Raw genomic sequence first — 15,308 nt, 5'->3', positions numbered from 1 at the left:
TGTCTGAAAATGGTATTGCCACAGACCCAAACAAAGTGGAAGCAGTAGCTCGCTGGAAGCAACCCACTGACCTTCCATCACTGCAGTCATTCCTGGGGTTCTATGGGTACTACCATCGCTTTATAAACAAACTACTCCATTATGGTCAGACCACTCACCGAGCTCTGCAAAGGTTACCCACCCACTCAGAGAAAGAAGAAAAATGCCAAAGTCCCAGAAAAGACCTATTACAGTGTAAATGAACCCTTTAGAGATAGGTGGGGTCCTTCTTGCACAGAAGCTTTTCAGAAGATTAAACACTCTCTCACAAATGCACCCGTTCTGGCATTCGCCGATCCATCCAAGCCCTATGTGTTACACATAAATGCCAGCCTTCATGGTTTGGGCGCAGTACTCAATCAAGAGTATCCAGAAGGGTTGCAACCCGTGGCGTTTGCTAGCGGAAAGCTCAGTTCCTCTGAAAAGAACTACCCGGTGCACCAACTTGAATTCCTGGCGTTGAAATGGGCAGTAATGGACAAGTTTCATGATTACGTGTATGGTGCTCAGTTCACGGTGAGGACAGATAATCCCCTCATGTATATTCTGACCACAGCCAAACTCAATGCCACTGGTCATCGTTGGCTGGCTGCCCTCTCAACTTACAATTTCACTCTACAGTACCGACCTGGAAGCACCAAAATTGATGCTGACTCACTGTCATGCAATCCTCTGCCATCTGAGAGCCCCGAGTGGAAAACAATGCCCCTTGACAGTGTCAAAGCCCTCTGTAAGCAAATCTCCTCCAGAAAGTCGGCAGGAGGGAACATTGGATATGCTGAGTCATTAGGGGTTTCCCCTGAGGCATTCCCAGAATGTTTTGTTTTACCCACTCGATTGGACCACAGTGCTTTGACCCAGATAAGTAAGGCAGAACTTATCAAAGCGCAAGATAATGATCCAGTGATTGCTCCGGTAAAGAAATCTGTGAATGGAAAATTCCTGTTTTCACCAGACAAGGAGGCCAACTCAGAAGCCGCACTGCTTCAGAGAAAAGCCAATAAGTTGGTGATCCGAGATGACCTGCTTTACAGAAAGGTGCAGAGGCAACCTGGTAATGAGGTATATCAGCTAGTGTTAGGAGTGGACCAGACTGTTGAACTCATACGGGATCGATTCTACTGGCCCAAAATGTGTGCAGAAGTAGAGCAGTACATAAGAAACTGTGGTAGATGTATAACATGTAAAGCTCAGCCCCAAAGAGCTGCACCATTAAACCAGATTACCAGTAGTGGGCCACTTGATCTGGTATGCATCAACTTTCTATCCTTGGAACCAGATTCCCAGGGGTATGCCCACATCCTTGTAGTGACCATTCATTTTACCAGATATGCCCAGGCATTTCCTGCCAAAGATCAACGGGCATCCACGGTTGCCAAGATTCTCTGTGAGAAGTACTTCGTGCACTATGGACTTCCTGCAAGGATACGAGGTCGGGATTTTGAGAGCAAACTCATTAAAGCTCTTCTCAAAAATGTTGGGGATTTGGAAGTCTAGGACAACACCTTACCATCCTCAAGGAGATCCACAACCAGAGAGATTTAACCGTACGCTGCTGTCTATGCTTGGAACCCTAGATCCGAAGCAAAAGCATAAATTGGGGTCAGAGTATCAGTCATTTGGTGCATGCTTACAATTGCACTCAAAACGAAGCAACAGGGTACTCGCCCTACCTGCTCATGTTCGGCAGGGAGGCACCTCTACCAGTGGACATCTGTTTTGGTGCAGTGGATGAGAATGAAAAGAGTTTGTCACATCACAAGTATGTAGCTAAGCTGAAAGCTGATCAGTGTCAAGCATACCACCTTGCAATGGAAGCTTCTGACAAGAGTCATCAGAGAAACAAGAAAGCTCATGATAAGCATGTGAAAGAGCAGACTCTGGGAAGAGGAGACCGAGTACTACTGAAAAACTTTGGTGTTACCGGGAAACACAAGTTGAAAAGTAAGTGGTGACCTACACCATATGTCGTGGTGGAGAAATTCCCCAACCTACCAGTCTACAGCGTAAAACCCGAGAAGGGACTGGGGGTATAAAAGACCATACGCCGCAACCACTTACTACCACCTGGCTATCTAGTGAGACTGCCAAACAACACTGAGCTCGAGTCATTTCAGACACCGGTCACAAGATCCCAAAGGAGACTCGCAACGACCAAACTGTAGATCTTGAAGATGCAATGTTCTCATCAGAGTCTGAATGTGAATATGCAGGCCCATCACGATCATTACATATGGACTGTGAGAAGCTTCTGACATGACCAGGTCTATTGTTGGGAGACCAAGGTCAAGACCCAAGGGTAGTCCCCCTAGAAGTTTCATCTCCTGAACTGGAGGAGGTTGACTCAACTCCAGAAGCTCTCGACTCCCCAAATCTGCTTCAAAACTCTGAGGAAGGTACAGTCACTGACTTAGAGGCAGTAGCAGTGGAGAGGGAGGTCCTACTGGAAGACAGGGACCCTCCAGCGGAACGCACAAAGAGAGTCAAGAAGCCAGTTGTCAGACTGAGTTATGATGAACTGGGAAGACCATCTGATCAGCCCTTGACTGTACTGAGCCAGGGAGTGTTGGTTGGCAGCGGCACGTACAGAGATTCACGATGCCACCCCTGCGGGACCCTCTGGTATCACCCTATGGCCTTATGCCCTTCCTGCTTTAAATTGAATCTCACTAGACCGTGCATAGAGATTCAAATTAGCTAAACTGTTGGTTTGATGGGGACATCAAAACATTCTAGAAGGGGGAGGGTGTAGCCCGGATGTAAAAATGGGGATTAAATAAACATAATTCCTGTGGACACAAAAGCAAAGGTAATATGACAAGTGTAATGTACTGTGGATATAATGTGTATTGTATCAGGAAGAGGAATAATGTGTAAACGTAATATGTTTTTATACTAAGTCACTGAATGTAACAGAGCTAACACTCTTAGTTCGTATTTTTGGAGTGGTCAGTGAAGGTGGTTTGTGCATGTACCTGTGGTAATTGGATGGGTGTGACGGAGAGGGAGAACGGGAGAGAACGGATTCAGCAGTGTTGGCTTGGAATATGCTGGCCCGAGATAAACTAACAGAAGAGAACTGACTAGTAAATACTACCCAGTGACCGTTAGTAGGAGGCGTTTGTGAAACCACCCGCCTTACAGCCGTGCAGCAGCGGACGACAGTGATTCTGAGCGAGGCATCAGCGGCTAGCAACTAATGGCTAGCAGGAGTTGTTCGTCACAGTGACGAGCGCCATCTTCTTTGCCTCGTCGGTGGCGAGTGGTGAGCGGAAACAGACTGCAGGCAAGAACTCGCTGACTGTCGTCCGGAGAGGACGAGAGGGTGAGCTGGTTCGGGACGCTGAACTGTAAGTCGGACGTTTCTTGTGCAGCTATCAGTCAGCGAAGAGGAGTTTTGCAGCCATGCTGCAGGGCGCAACAATCAGGCCTGCAACGTTTGTGTGAATGCGAACGTGTGTGTGGGGCCCATGTATGAGTACTGTTGATTGAATGTGTATCTTTGCCTGACTGAGTAGTCAGAATTAATCCTCATAGCCTAATCCATAAGGACTGATTGGGTAAAACTCCCATTGTAACAGTATTTGGACTGGTATAAGAATACAGTTGTTTTTCTTGTTTTATTTGTGTCTTATAATTTGCAGTCAAAAGTCTGGTTTTATATTTTGAGTTCACATTCAGTAAATGTTCAGTTCTGAAGTTAAAGAGTCGTCTGAGTCAGTGTTGTTTTAAACAATGTGTGATTTAAGTTAATAGTAAGTCGAGTAGCACATCCTTGTAAACAAGTGAACCTTCGTGGTATCCACTTTGCATCGAACCAAACACCCCACCTAGTTTGGTCAACACTGGGGTTCCCGGTCTTAACACAATATAAAGCGGTGGGGTGCTATACCAATATTTACACACACACACACACACACACACAAAGCAGAAAGGTGGTTTAAAATTGAATCTCTTAATATTTAATAAACTCACTCAGATGTTCCTCAGAGGAAGCTATAGATTTATCAAATCTATAAGGTCAAAGCACCAACTCACTGATTCAGACCATTGTTAAGATGACGCTTAAGTATTTAGGAGTCCGACAGCACAGAGACACCGGTTTGGTACATATTGGCAATATTGTGTCATGCATATCAAAATCTGCACTGTCAGCATATTTTCCAATGGAAAATATTCATGCACAGGCTTCAGCTCTGTTGCCCTTTACCGTCCCTCCTCGGTTTACGACTGTAGCGTGCTTGCATGCTGATGCCAGCCTGCAGGACTCTCAGTGTTATCTTTGAGTCACAAAAAAGGAGAGCAGTCTTGAGTAAGAGATATTTACTCAGAGGCCACGCCTCTGTCAGACTGCCCCAGGGTAGCTGTGGCTACATTAGTAGCTTACCACCACCAAGTATGATTGAGGTGTGAATGAATAGTGCATGAAATTGTAAAGTGTCTTTGGGTATCTAGAAAAGCGCTATATAAGACTAATGCATTATTATTATTATTTATAGTGCTTTTATTTGCTGTCTTTATTGCATTCTTACAAAAACACAAAACAAGCGCACATTTTGAAAAACATCCTTAGTGTATCCTTTTTGATTGATAAAGAATACAGTTATACAGTACAGTAGCTGTAGGCACACATACTGGCATTACAAAGTGCAAACTCGTGATGACTCTAAAACTCAATAGTTTAAGCAAATGTATGCACTCAAACACTAACGTTGGTTCCATAGTGCTGTGTTGAGGAAGTGTAACCATCAAATTCTTTTACGTTCATTTTGGCATTTACATAAATAAATAAATAAATACTAAGAAATTAAAAACTTCAGAATAAAAACAAATGTGAAGAAGGGCATTCAGAAGATCATATCTGTTTAAATTACAACCGAATCCAAAGTCTACATCTATGAACAACCAAGTGCTGAAATGCAACAATGACTTTACAACAAAGGCAGAAAGTGTAAGCTCTGAATACTTAAACTCACTCGGATGTCCTTCAGAGGTAAGTTTGCAGTTTTGGTTCTTAAGGCAAAGACGGGTTTGAGACCTGTTAACGTACAGAACAGCTGAGGGCGTTTGTATGACTAGAGCGAGCCGAGGGGAGCGCAGCAGTTAACTAGTCGTCTGTGTCGTCCCTGCCAACGTGAAACTCTCTTATCTCCTTCGCAATGCGCTCTGCTATCACTCTGCTGCTGGCCACAATCAGCCTGCGAGACATCAAATCAAACGCTCCACCTGGTTAAAAGAGACAAGAAATAACAAATCACATTCAGTGTTACAGTATACGTGGTTAAAGTATCAACTCGTTTTTGACAAAGCGTAAGCAGTGCATGTTAAAAGTGTGTGTGGGAGTAACCAGCTGATGGCCCTGAACGTGTGTTTCTGGGCTGTTATTAAAGCACATTAAAGGCACATTATCTTATCTTGTACAGTAGCAACTTCTAAAATGAAAATAAAAATGGAAATTTGAGGTTTCCGGAGGACAAGATATGAGGACTTAAAATAAGGTGGGCAGTATGGTGATATGGTGGTTAGCACTGGCGCCTCACAGCCTTTCAGTGTGGAGTTTGCATCTTCTCCGTGTTCTTCCGTGGATTTCCTCCAGATACTCCAGCTTCCTCCCACAGTCCAAACACATGCATGTGAGGTTCTTAATCGGTTGTAGGAGTGACTGTGAGCTTGAATGGTTGTCTGTCTCTCTGTGTTACCCCTACAACAGACTGACAACCTGACCGACCCTGCCTCTCATGACAGCGCAGCCCTGGGATAAGCTCCAGTTTAGTGCTGCCCCAGTGCAACCCTGAACGGATAAGCAGAAGAAAATGGATGCTGGGAAGACAAATGATCACTAGTTGCTGCCCCAGCTCAAATATCCCACCTGAAATTATTAGATTTAATTTATGCAAGATTAAAATTCTTTATCAAATCATGGTTGGCTATTAGATATCAGCCTTTACTCAATTAAATAAATGAAATATCAATATATAAATATTTATTTATAAGTGGGTATTTGAGTCGTTGCCTTCCTATCAGCACAAATCAGTCTGGACAGGCTCCTCTGACCTCTGCCACTCACTGAATATTTTCTGTTTTTTTGGACTTTTCTCTAAAAACCCTAGAGATGGTTGTGTGGGGAAAATCCCAGTAGATCAGCAGTTTCTGAAATACTTTGATCAGCCTGTCTGGCACCGACACCACGCCACATTCAAAGTCACTTAAATCACCTTTCTTCCCAATTCTGACGCTCGGGTTGAACTCCAGCAGGTCGTCTTGACCAAGTCTACGTGCCTAAATGCACTGATCTGCAGCCATGTGATTGATTAGATATTTGGATTAACGAGCAGTTTAAGTGCTTAGTGAGTATTGATGCGCATACACAATCTGCCTTCAATTATTACTTATGACCCACTGCTCTCTATGTAAACATACATGCTGTATGTGCTCCAGTCATTTGACTGCACCACTCAATCAATGATGCAAGAGAGTGACAAGGGTAATAAACTAACAAGCTCAATATAGAAACAGCTGGTGAGGATGTGGCTCATCTATTTGCAAGATCCAAGTACCTTACTCATTTTCAAGTTCCACATTAAAAAGGATCAGATGTTTGAGAGGACCTTCAGCTAATCCAAAAAAAAAAATGGGACTCTGGTAAACACTGATGACTAAGAAGCCTGCTCCACCAGCTACATGCTTTCTGTCACTGCACTTTTTAAATAAGCAGCTTCATAAATCAAAACTGAGCTTATTCTTAGTAGCACTGCAGCTGTGAAACTAGAGAAACACTACAGCTTTCTTAACATACTAAATGTCAGGGTAGCTGTTATGCCCAAATTTAGGATCAAAATTCTCTGTATCCAGTACAAAGCCAGGAGCAGCCCTTTCTTCCTCTCCTACTGTTTCACAGGCATTTATGAGCAGCAAGAAGAATAAAAAAGAACTATTGACAGTAAATTATTCATAAAAACAATAACTTCTTTTGTTTGCACTGGCAGAACAGCAGCCCATTCTTGCTGCTTTGTTCTGTACAGCAGTCTCCTACAGCAATCCTTCCAGTTTTTTTTCCATTTCATCCAGTGACTCAGCAGCCTTTGGAAAGTTCAGTGTTGTTTGAGGAGCTCCCGCTGTCTCAGTGACTCACCTGAAATGTCCATGATGACTCCTCCAGCTTCGGTAACAACTGCTGCCCCTCCAGCCATGTCCCAGCAGTGGATGCCCATGTGGTAGTAAGCATCAGCCGATCCGCACGCTACCAGACACATGTTGACAGCTGCGCTGCCCGGGGAGCGGATTCTGTGGATAGAAATGGGATGTTTGCTTTCAACTCCCAGCTGCTCTGGTAAGAGTTAAATAGGTTTTGTGATTTTACAGTTATAATCCCTGATGTTTGTTAAGCTTTTCACGATATCCAACAATATTTTATGGTGGGGGTAAAAAAAAACATTTCAGCAAAAGCCAATCAGTATTTTTAGTCCAGCTACCTAGCTAACAGATTTGATGTTAGTGGTAGAATCTGACATTGCACGCTGCATTCCACCTTTTCACTGGACTTTATAAAAAGACACGAGTTTCTCTCCGTTGGATGGCTAAAAGAGTGGCTTTCATTGTCAAGGAGTCACAGGAAACAATCTTACAGGTCACAGAGGTTAGCACTAACCGCAATCATCCATAAAAGAAGTATCAAAACAAACATCATTGTCATTTTCAGCATGTTTCACCACCTTTAAGGGCACTGGTGGAACAAGACGCAGCTGCCACAGTAAGCGCTCACTTTGCCCTGCTGCTGCTGCTCCCGCTGCTGTTGTTGTTGTTGTGAGAGAGAACACCTGCATAAGATCAGACTGTGGTGGCAATTCTTAATTACAATAATTTGGTTTTACTGTAAACAAATACACCAGCTGTTCTTTTGTTGCATTTCTAAAAAAGCAGCTGTTTGAGGGATGTTTGCTGTGGTATTAAACTAACACTGGATGTACAGAGTACAGATAATACATAAGTGCATATTTACCCATGTACAGGGATGCTAAGGATGTTCCTGATGTTGGCCAGCATTGTTTTGAATTGCTCAGGTTCCTCCTTGAAGCCCATTTCTGTCAGCACCAAAGATTTACTAATGTCTTGGGTGGAAATAAAAAAAACAAAAAAACAAGCATATTAATAAATAAAATATAAATCCATGCATTTAAAAAAAAAATAGCAGGTTTCTTCTCTCTGGGAAAACAGAGATACAGCCAGTTGTTGGTACAAGCAAAGGATTTTAGCTCCACCTGGTGGATGTCTTTATAACTGCAACTCCAAATATAGCACATCAATATTCACCTTCTTGTCCAGACACCTTGATAGGGACTCCATTGCAGAATGCTCCCTTTCCTTTCCGTGCAGTGTACATTTTGTCCTCGACGCAGCTGTAGACAATCCCAAACTCGATCTGAGACCAAGCAGCAGCACGGAAAACAGCACTGATTAATGTGGTGCTGGTTAAAACAGAACAGCAGCTGTATAAAAGGAGAAATGCACTGTGCTAATATTTAGAAGTTCACGGGGTTAATGGGGCTGTGATTATGTTAATGTCTCATATAATCAAAACATCACAGTTTAAATACACGAGTGGTTTGCATACAATAAAGCATACCTCCTTCTTCACTGTGAAGCCGATTGATACAGACACAAACGGGAACCTGCTCAAGAGAATGTTACAATATAAAGCATTCAATTATGGAAATCCCTTTAGGTTTAAGCTCAGAGGAATCCGTTTCCATTATCGGTTCAGTTTCATCTGGGTTGTCTAATTATCCCTGACAGAGAGGACAATCCAAGAAAGAATCTAATTAGAAGATAAAAATAGTCGAGGAGCCACAAAGATAAAAAACAAAACAAAACTGGTGCTGTATCAGAGATTTTTACGGTGTTTAATTGCAGATGGTACTACCTGTGAACAAAGTTGGTGGTGCCATCGATAGGGTCGATAATCCAAGTGGGATTATCAGTGAGGACGCTGGGCGCACCGGCTGCTACGGACTCCTCACCTATAAAGCTTCAAATTAACAGAGAGGAAAAGTGAGAATAAAGGTATGGTAACGACTCCACACCTGATACCTACTGTGTTCCTTTCACTCCAGAATATGTGATATTGGGTTTCCACCAAGGCTGTAAGCAACGATAAGCAACTCTGCAGCCGTGTCCTTTCTAGTTTTCACCTTCCCTTGGAGAAATCTGCATTTTGTACTTACATTTTATAAACATTTCATATGCTTGTAGCAGTAATTTAAGATTTGGTAGAATAAAGTTTTAGGCAGGCAAAAAAATATAAGATCTTTATCCCTGGCTGTGAAAAAAATAAAGGTTTTAAAGCAGCACATAAATCTTAATATTTACAATTAACTGTAAGTATATTTAAACTCCCAGATTTGATGCTTTGTATAAAAAAAAAAAAAAAAAAAGTCATACTGAAAGCGACACCATGTGTTCCCTAAGACAGATACAACAACAAGACAAGCTGAGACACGGCTGAAAACAAGAGCAGCACGTCAGCCTCTGATGGCCTACTTAGTACCTCAAAAGGGAGGTACTTCAACAACCGCCAACAAAGCACAGTACTTCACAAAATATCTAAGAAAACTGTTCCTGCTAAAGAAGGGAACATCAGCGTGAGGCAAAAAACACCCCGTCGAAACAGGCCGTGAGATGCTAACAGCTGCTGAAGTGCAACCCAAAAGTAAAAACAACGACCTCACTGAGCATCACTGGAGCACTCGCTAGCTGCACGCCATATGACAAGAAAAGCAAAAGTTGGATGGAAACTACCAATGTGGATACAAAGTGGAAAAGCAGTGCTTTAAAATAACCTAGGCTACTTTTGTCCTCATATTTGACTTAAGCTATGTCACTAATTTTGCACCATAATGTTGCTGCTGGCACATTGTTTTTATAGATTCACGCTTGGAATTTGGTAGTCTGAGGCAATAACGCCCCACCCCTATTTGATGGAAAACTTTGTTAAACCTTAATAAATTATGAGTACTCTTCTCATTATCTTCTTTGATCAATCAGCTCATGTACCATCTCTCGCGTCCATGTTTTCTAACAAAGCAGCGTACCTGTGTGTTGGGTACTTTTCCTTGATGGAAGATATAATGAGCTGTTCCACTTTCTGGTCCGTCTCGGTCACCAGGTCAACTGGCGAGCTCTTTTGCATGACGGCGATGTCCTTCTGGAGCGCCTCGCAGATCATCTGGCAGAAACACAACAGTGGGAGTAAAGGGATTTCTTGGATGACTGACTACATCTGCTGCTTTAATTAGATTCACATGTTGGTGTTAACATATGTTGGTAATGGGCCACAGATGACAAGGTGTCTAGGCTCCAAAGCTCAAAGTTGTAATTATTGTTTCTAAGACACCAGGTTTCACAGATGGAAGCCTCTGTATACGCTGGAATAACACAGAAAAACATATTACACTCAAATGTAATCTCAAGTTAGGTTAGCAGCCAGAAAATGGATTATGATGGCAGTCCGTGCACACATGCATGCTCAATCTTGGCTTGATTTAAACAAATATTGATTTCTATATTTTATCTACATGTTGCACACGTGACATGCTTTCATCTAACACCCATTTTATTTGAGCTCAATACGCTGCATTCAAGTTGAGAAAACTGCTTTTTTTTTTTTTTTTTTTTGCATTCAGCACTGAATAATTTATGACACAAACTATAACACTGATGCACAAAGCTGACCTCACTCCGTTATGCATCTGAGGTCAAAAATTATTGTGGTATATACTTTATGAAAGTGTTGTAAGTCTTTGCATGCCGCCTCCAGGGACAGCTGTGGCCAGAGGCATAAAATTGAGAGTGATTGCTCAGGAATACCTTGAGGAAATTTCATTAATTTGGGCATAAACAGACTCGAGGATGAACTGACAAGAATCAGACGGTCAAAGGTCAAGGTCAGCGTGACCTAGTAATCATAATACAACTTCACACAAATGTGTAGGAGAATAAAATAGTACAGTTTAGATCAGAAATTTCAACTTTACTTCAAAAAAAAGTTTTTTTTGAAGTAAAGTTCTTTATTTTCTCTCTTTATTCCTCTTTTTTTTGGTGGCCATTATTCAAGAGCATCACTCAAGAGCACCATTTCATATTTGACCAGATATACAAGTATGTGTCCGCACAGTAACGGCTGAAACCCGTAATTGATTAAGTGTGAGCATCTCGTTTGTGCCATGTCGCTCCTTGAAGAAAAGAAAAATAAGCAGAACAACAACATGCTATAAAGGTTATTATTTCCACTCAAAGTGCATTTCCATAAGCACTGGCGTTAACCATAATTAAATCAAATAAGTGCAGCTTCAGTAGTGCCTTCTGGGTCATTTTACAATTGGATAATTTAGGCTTCAAAACTTGTATTAAAAAAGTTGAACCTTTATTTTATAATATTCTGTTATGAATTTAAGAAAAACAAATAATAAAACCATCAAAAATTTGATTTGTCCAGCTCAGGCATCAAAGGTACACTCTTTATGAGATATTAATTACCAATTAACCATAACCTAAAAAAGTAATTTTTAAAATATTGTTTAATAACTTCTTGACTATAAAGTTAAAGATAGTCGCCCTCATACTGAATACTCATTCAATTCCAGATAAGACTTCATTTAAACAACTTTCGCAATACGTTGCCCAACTTTTTAATACTCCCATGTTTGTTTCAGTTATTTGCTCAGATACACTATTCATATAATAATACAAACCATTACAAAGGCAACAGATTAAACCCTTGTGAGATATGAAAAACGTTTATGATTATTTTATTAAAAATGGAGGAGGCTCGACCTTTGATCTAACCATGCACACAAATTAATTATGTCACTCCCTCTTTGTCATGTCACTCACTGTGTGCCAGTGTATGTTCTAGTATTTTAACTAGTATGGATTATTTTCAAATTCATGGGTGGGACAGATAATGTCCTGAAACTGTGGAGTGGCCCTCTTACCTTTCCAGCCCGTTTGGTGACCTCAATGCAGTAATCCATGCACTCCTGCCACGGATCACTCATGCTGATAAGCTAGATGAGGAACGGAAATACGGACGGAAGAAACCTGTAGGAATTAATTACCGATGCAAGCCGTGAGTTAGCTGTTGGAAAGCTAGCTGGGTTAAATTATTAAGAAGCAAAGAAATCTATCAAATAGCATCAATTAGCCCCAGTGCTAGCTTTTAAAAGGGGAGGATAAGTAGATGTACACGAGCGACGACACTGTTGACACCTGCGGCTACAAAAGCATAACCGGAAAGCAATGCCAGTCCTTTAATTTGTGTTTGTAAAACGATTAAGTTCCGTACCGGTTCAGTGAGCTAATTTAAACCACTTCCAGGGATGAACGACTTCTCAGTGATGACATTTAGCCAGTGGGAGGTGGGACTAAGCCACACTCTCAGCCTCTTTGGTCAATCCGTGACGCTTAATTTAAAATGTTCGCTGTCATTGGCTAGAAGACTGTCATGTGTTGTTACAGGAACCAATGGGTTCCCTCAAGAAAAGGAAGCGTCTTGAATATGGTTTTGTACACAACTTTGGTATTTTGTGCAGGTGTGACACATTTCTCTAAGTGTGCGATTTTTATAGCAAGAAGACAAAGAAAAACAACCAAAGTGACAAAGACCAGCTTTGTAAATAAGGAGGTACATTTCCAAGACTGACCTAGAAACTAAAGGCAGTGAAGCAGGTAAGGCATAAAGAATATGTGCTACATTCCAAGAACACTAAAAGTTCAAGGTGAGCCGCTTTTGCAATCACCAACTTAACTGTATAGTTAACACACTTTTTATTCCATGTTTCTTCTTTCATATGCTCCCCTTTAGGGGTCACCACAGTGGACCATCAGCCTCCATCTCACCCAATCCTCCTCTGTCACACCAACCCTCTGCATGTGAATCTGGTCAGTGGTATTCCTCCTGCCCGGCAGCTCCATATTACAATCCTTTGTCCAATACACCCACTGTCCCTCCTCTGCCCAGACCACCTGAACTCCTTCAACCAGAGTTGTCTCGCTGATATACTCATTTCTAATCCTGTCCATCCTGGTCACTTCCAATGAAAATCTTACCATCTTAAATTCGCCCACCTCTGCACCTCCAGCTCCGCCTCCTGTCTTTTTGTCAGTGCCACCATCTCCAATCCATACATCATGGCAGGTCTCACTACCGTCTTGGAAAGCTTCCCTTCCTCTCTTGCTGCTATCCTTCTGTTACAAATCACCCCTGACACTCATATCCACCTGCTCCACCCTGACTGGACTCTCTTCTTCACCTCTCTTCTATTCCATGTTTAGCAATATCTGTCACTTATCAATGTCTATCTGCAAATCTACAGAGAAATATCAGTTCAAACAGTATGATTTTACTGAGCATTGATCCAGGTTCATATTTTTTATGCCTACTTCACTTTATATTTATTTATTTTTAAAGGAAGTAAACAAAAATTTAGAACTGTGGGATAGATATGAAATACATTAAAGTAGGAATTTTGACTGTATTACTAATATGAAACTCTATCTTGGTATCACAAATTGCTAGTATCGATAACACTGATAAACATTCAGCACCTTTTTAGGCCAGAAGGTGGCAGCAGCAACACTCTAAGTAATATTGCGATTGCGTCTTCATATGAGGAAGGCCAAAATCATGAAACGTGTTTTTTTTTTCTTTTTCTAGTTTCATGTGAATTTGAATCATGAATGGCATTAATTGATCCACGTCAGATCCTGTTCAGTCTGAAGGTGAACATCTGCATGCAGTTCCTCATGCATGTAAGGAAATGCTCGCTTGTCTGCATCTCATGAAGCTGTTTGTGGCAGCTGCTCTCTACTGTGTGTGTCTTGAGTATCAGTTTCACACACACACACACAAAAGGAGCGAGAAGAAGAGCATACTTAAAAGGAGTTCCCGTAGGTCCATTGCTGAAGAGGCCAGCAAACACAGATCAAATTAGACTTGAGTGTCATGTTTGGTGACACTTCATCTCAACACGGGTTAACACTTCAACCCTTGCACCCTGTCAGCCATTAAATTACTCAGCTGATAATGTCTCCTTATAGCACTGCTTCCTCTCTACCCCAGAGCTAATTTTCATATACTAACTCACATTCTCAGATAGGAGCCCCTTACCTCAAGAGGGCAAGAAATTGCCAAATAATACCATCCTCACTGGGAACGGGTGATAAAATGCAATGAGAATACAAATTGTGGCCTCTTGAGCTGTCACTGGAGTGACTGTCTGCATGCAAATAACTATTACTGGGATCTTTCTGTAAGTTGTTACAGATTCTGCTGTGAACATGACACAACCCACATCACGCTGATGAGACAGCAGTTGCTAATTTGGTGCACTTGTCTTAAAATGTTGAATTTCTGGAAAACAGGACAGAAAATAGGGAAATTTATTCAGCTTTCTATATCTGTGTAAGACATTTGGGGTTATTCTTTCTTGTATTCTGCTTTAAATGCAGCACAAAAGGAAGCAGTCTGTACATAATTAATATTTATTTTGGTCTGTTTTTATTTTAGCAAGCTTCCAGGAATATTGGGATATTTGAGGAGTGAAATTAGTGTTTGTTCTTCAACTGTGGTATTCCTGGCTCTCACTTCAACATCTGGATTAGGTTTTGGCCTTGTTCTGCATCCTTTTCTACTGAGACTACATTCAGCTACTTAACCTCAGCATTTTTTGTCATTAAGCTTAAGTGGTCACGTGGAGCTACCCTGTTCTCCTGTGCAGAGAGCGCTGACGATGCAATTAACCCTAGAACAACAAGGGCGCAGTCTCATCCGTACTGTCTTACAGATTTACCCCGGAATGGCCCTTACTTTGGAAATTGAAAATCATCATTTTCTTTAAGCAGTTAATAAGCTGTCTGGCAACAGTTAGGCATACATTATCCCTTCCAGCTTAGAGCTGATGTTACTGCATACTGGACACATGACTGTCACATCTATTATACTCCCTACATATTTTCTGCATATATTAACATTTAACAGAAACAGTGTGCACTGCAGGTGGGAGTTTCTCACATTGTTTGGTGCACAAGATAGCAGAGGTCATCCAGGGCTTTCGAGACTCAAATCCAAAATGCACCCCACTCATAGCCGTCGCTTGCAGTTCTGCAGTTCTGTGCAAAAGTCTTGAGCGACTCCTTTCTTTATATTCTGTTCGGAAAACAGGAAATCGGTGCAGCAATTTATTGAAACATGAGCAAACGTGCATGGAAATACA

General features: G+C 41.7%; 1 protein-coding gene across 2 annotated transcripts; it reads right to left on the bottom strand.

Moving 5' to 3' along the window:
* Nucleotides 1–4,523: 4,523 nt before the first annotated feature.
* On the bottom strand, nt 4,524–12,489 carry LOC115799803 (inositol monophosphatase 1). 2 transcript variants are annotated; one of them, XM_030757089.1, is made up of 9 exons: nt 12,380–12,489; nt 12,030–12,135; nt 10,128–10,261; nt 8,960–9,064; nt 8,663–8,708; nt 8,350–8,458; nt 8,039–8,147; nt 7,172–7,323; nt 4,524–5,265 (listed from the first exon to the last, which is right to left on the bottom strand). In XM_030757089.1, the coding sequence occupies exons 2-9, from the start codon at nt 12,090–12,092 to the stop codon at nt 5,147–5,149; spliced, it is 837 nt and encodes a 278-aa protein (XP_030612949.1). In that variant the 5' UTR covers nt 12,093–12,135; nt 12,380–12,489; the 3' UTR covers nt 4,524–5,146. The 2 variants fall into 2 exon arrangements, with proteins under 2 accessions (XP_030612949.1, XP_030612950.1); XM_030757090.1 differs by lacking the exon at nt 12,380–12,489 and having other exon boundaries at nt 12,030–12,365.
* Between the last annotated feature and the right edge of the window lie 2,819 nt (nt 12,490–15,308).

The sequence above is a fragment of the Archocentrus centrarchus genome, chromosome 20 (genome assembly GCF_007364275.1).
Source record: "Archocentrus centrarchus isolate MPI-CPG fArcCen1 chromosome 20, fArcCen1, whole genome shotgun sequence".
Lineage (NCBI taxonomy): Eukaryota > Metazoa > Chordata > Actinopteri > Cichliformes > Cichlidae > Archocentrus > Archocentrus centrarchus.
Note: the sequence above shows the minus strand (reverse complement) of the source record. Positions and strands in the feature narration are given on the sequence as shown.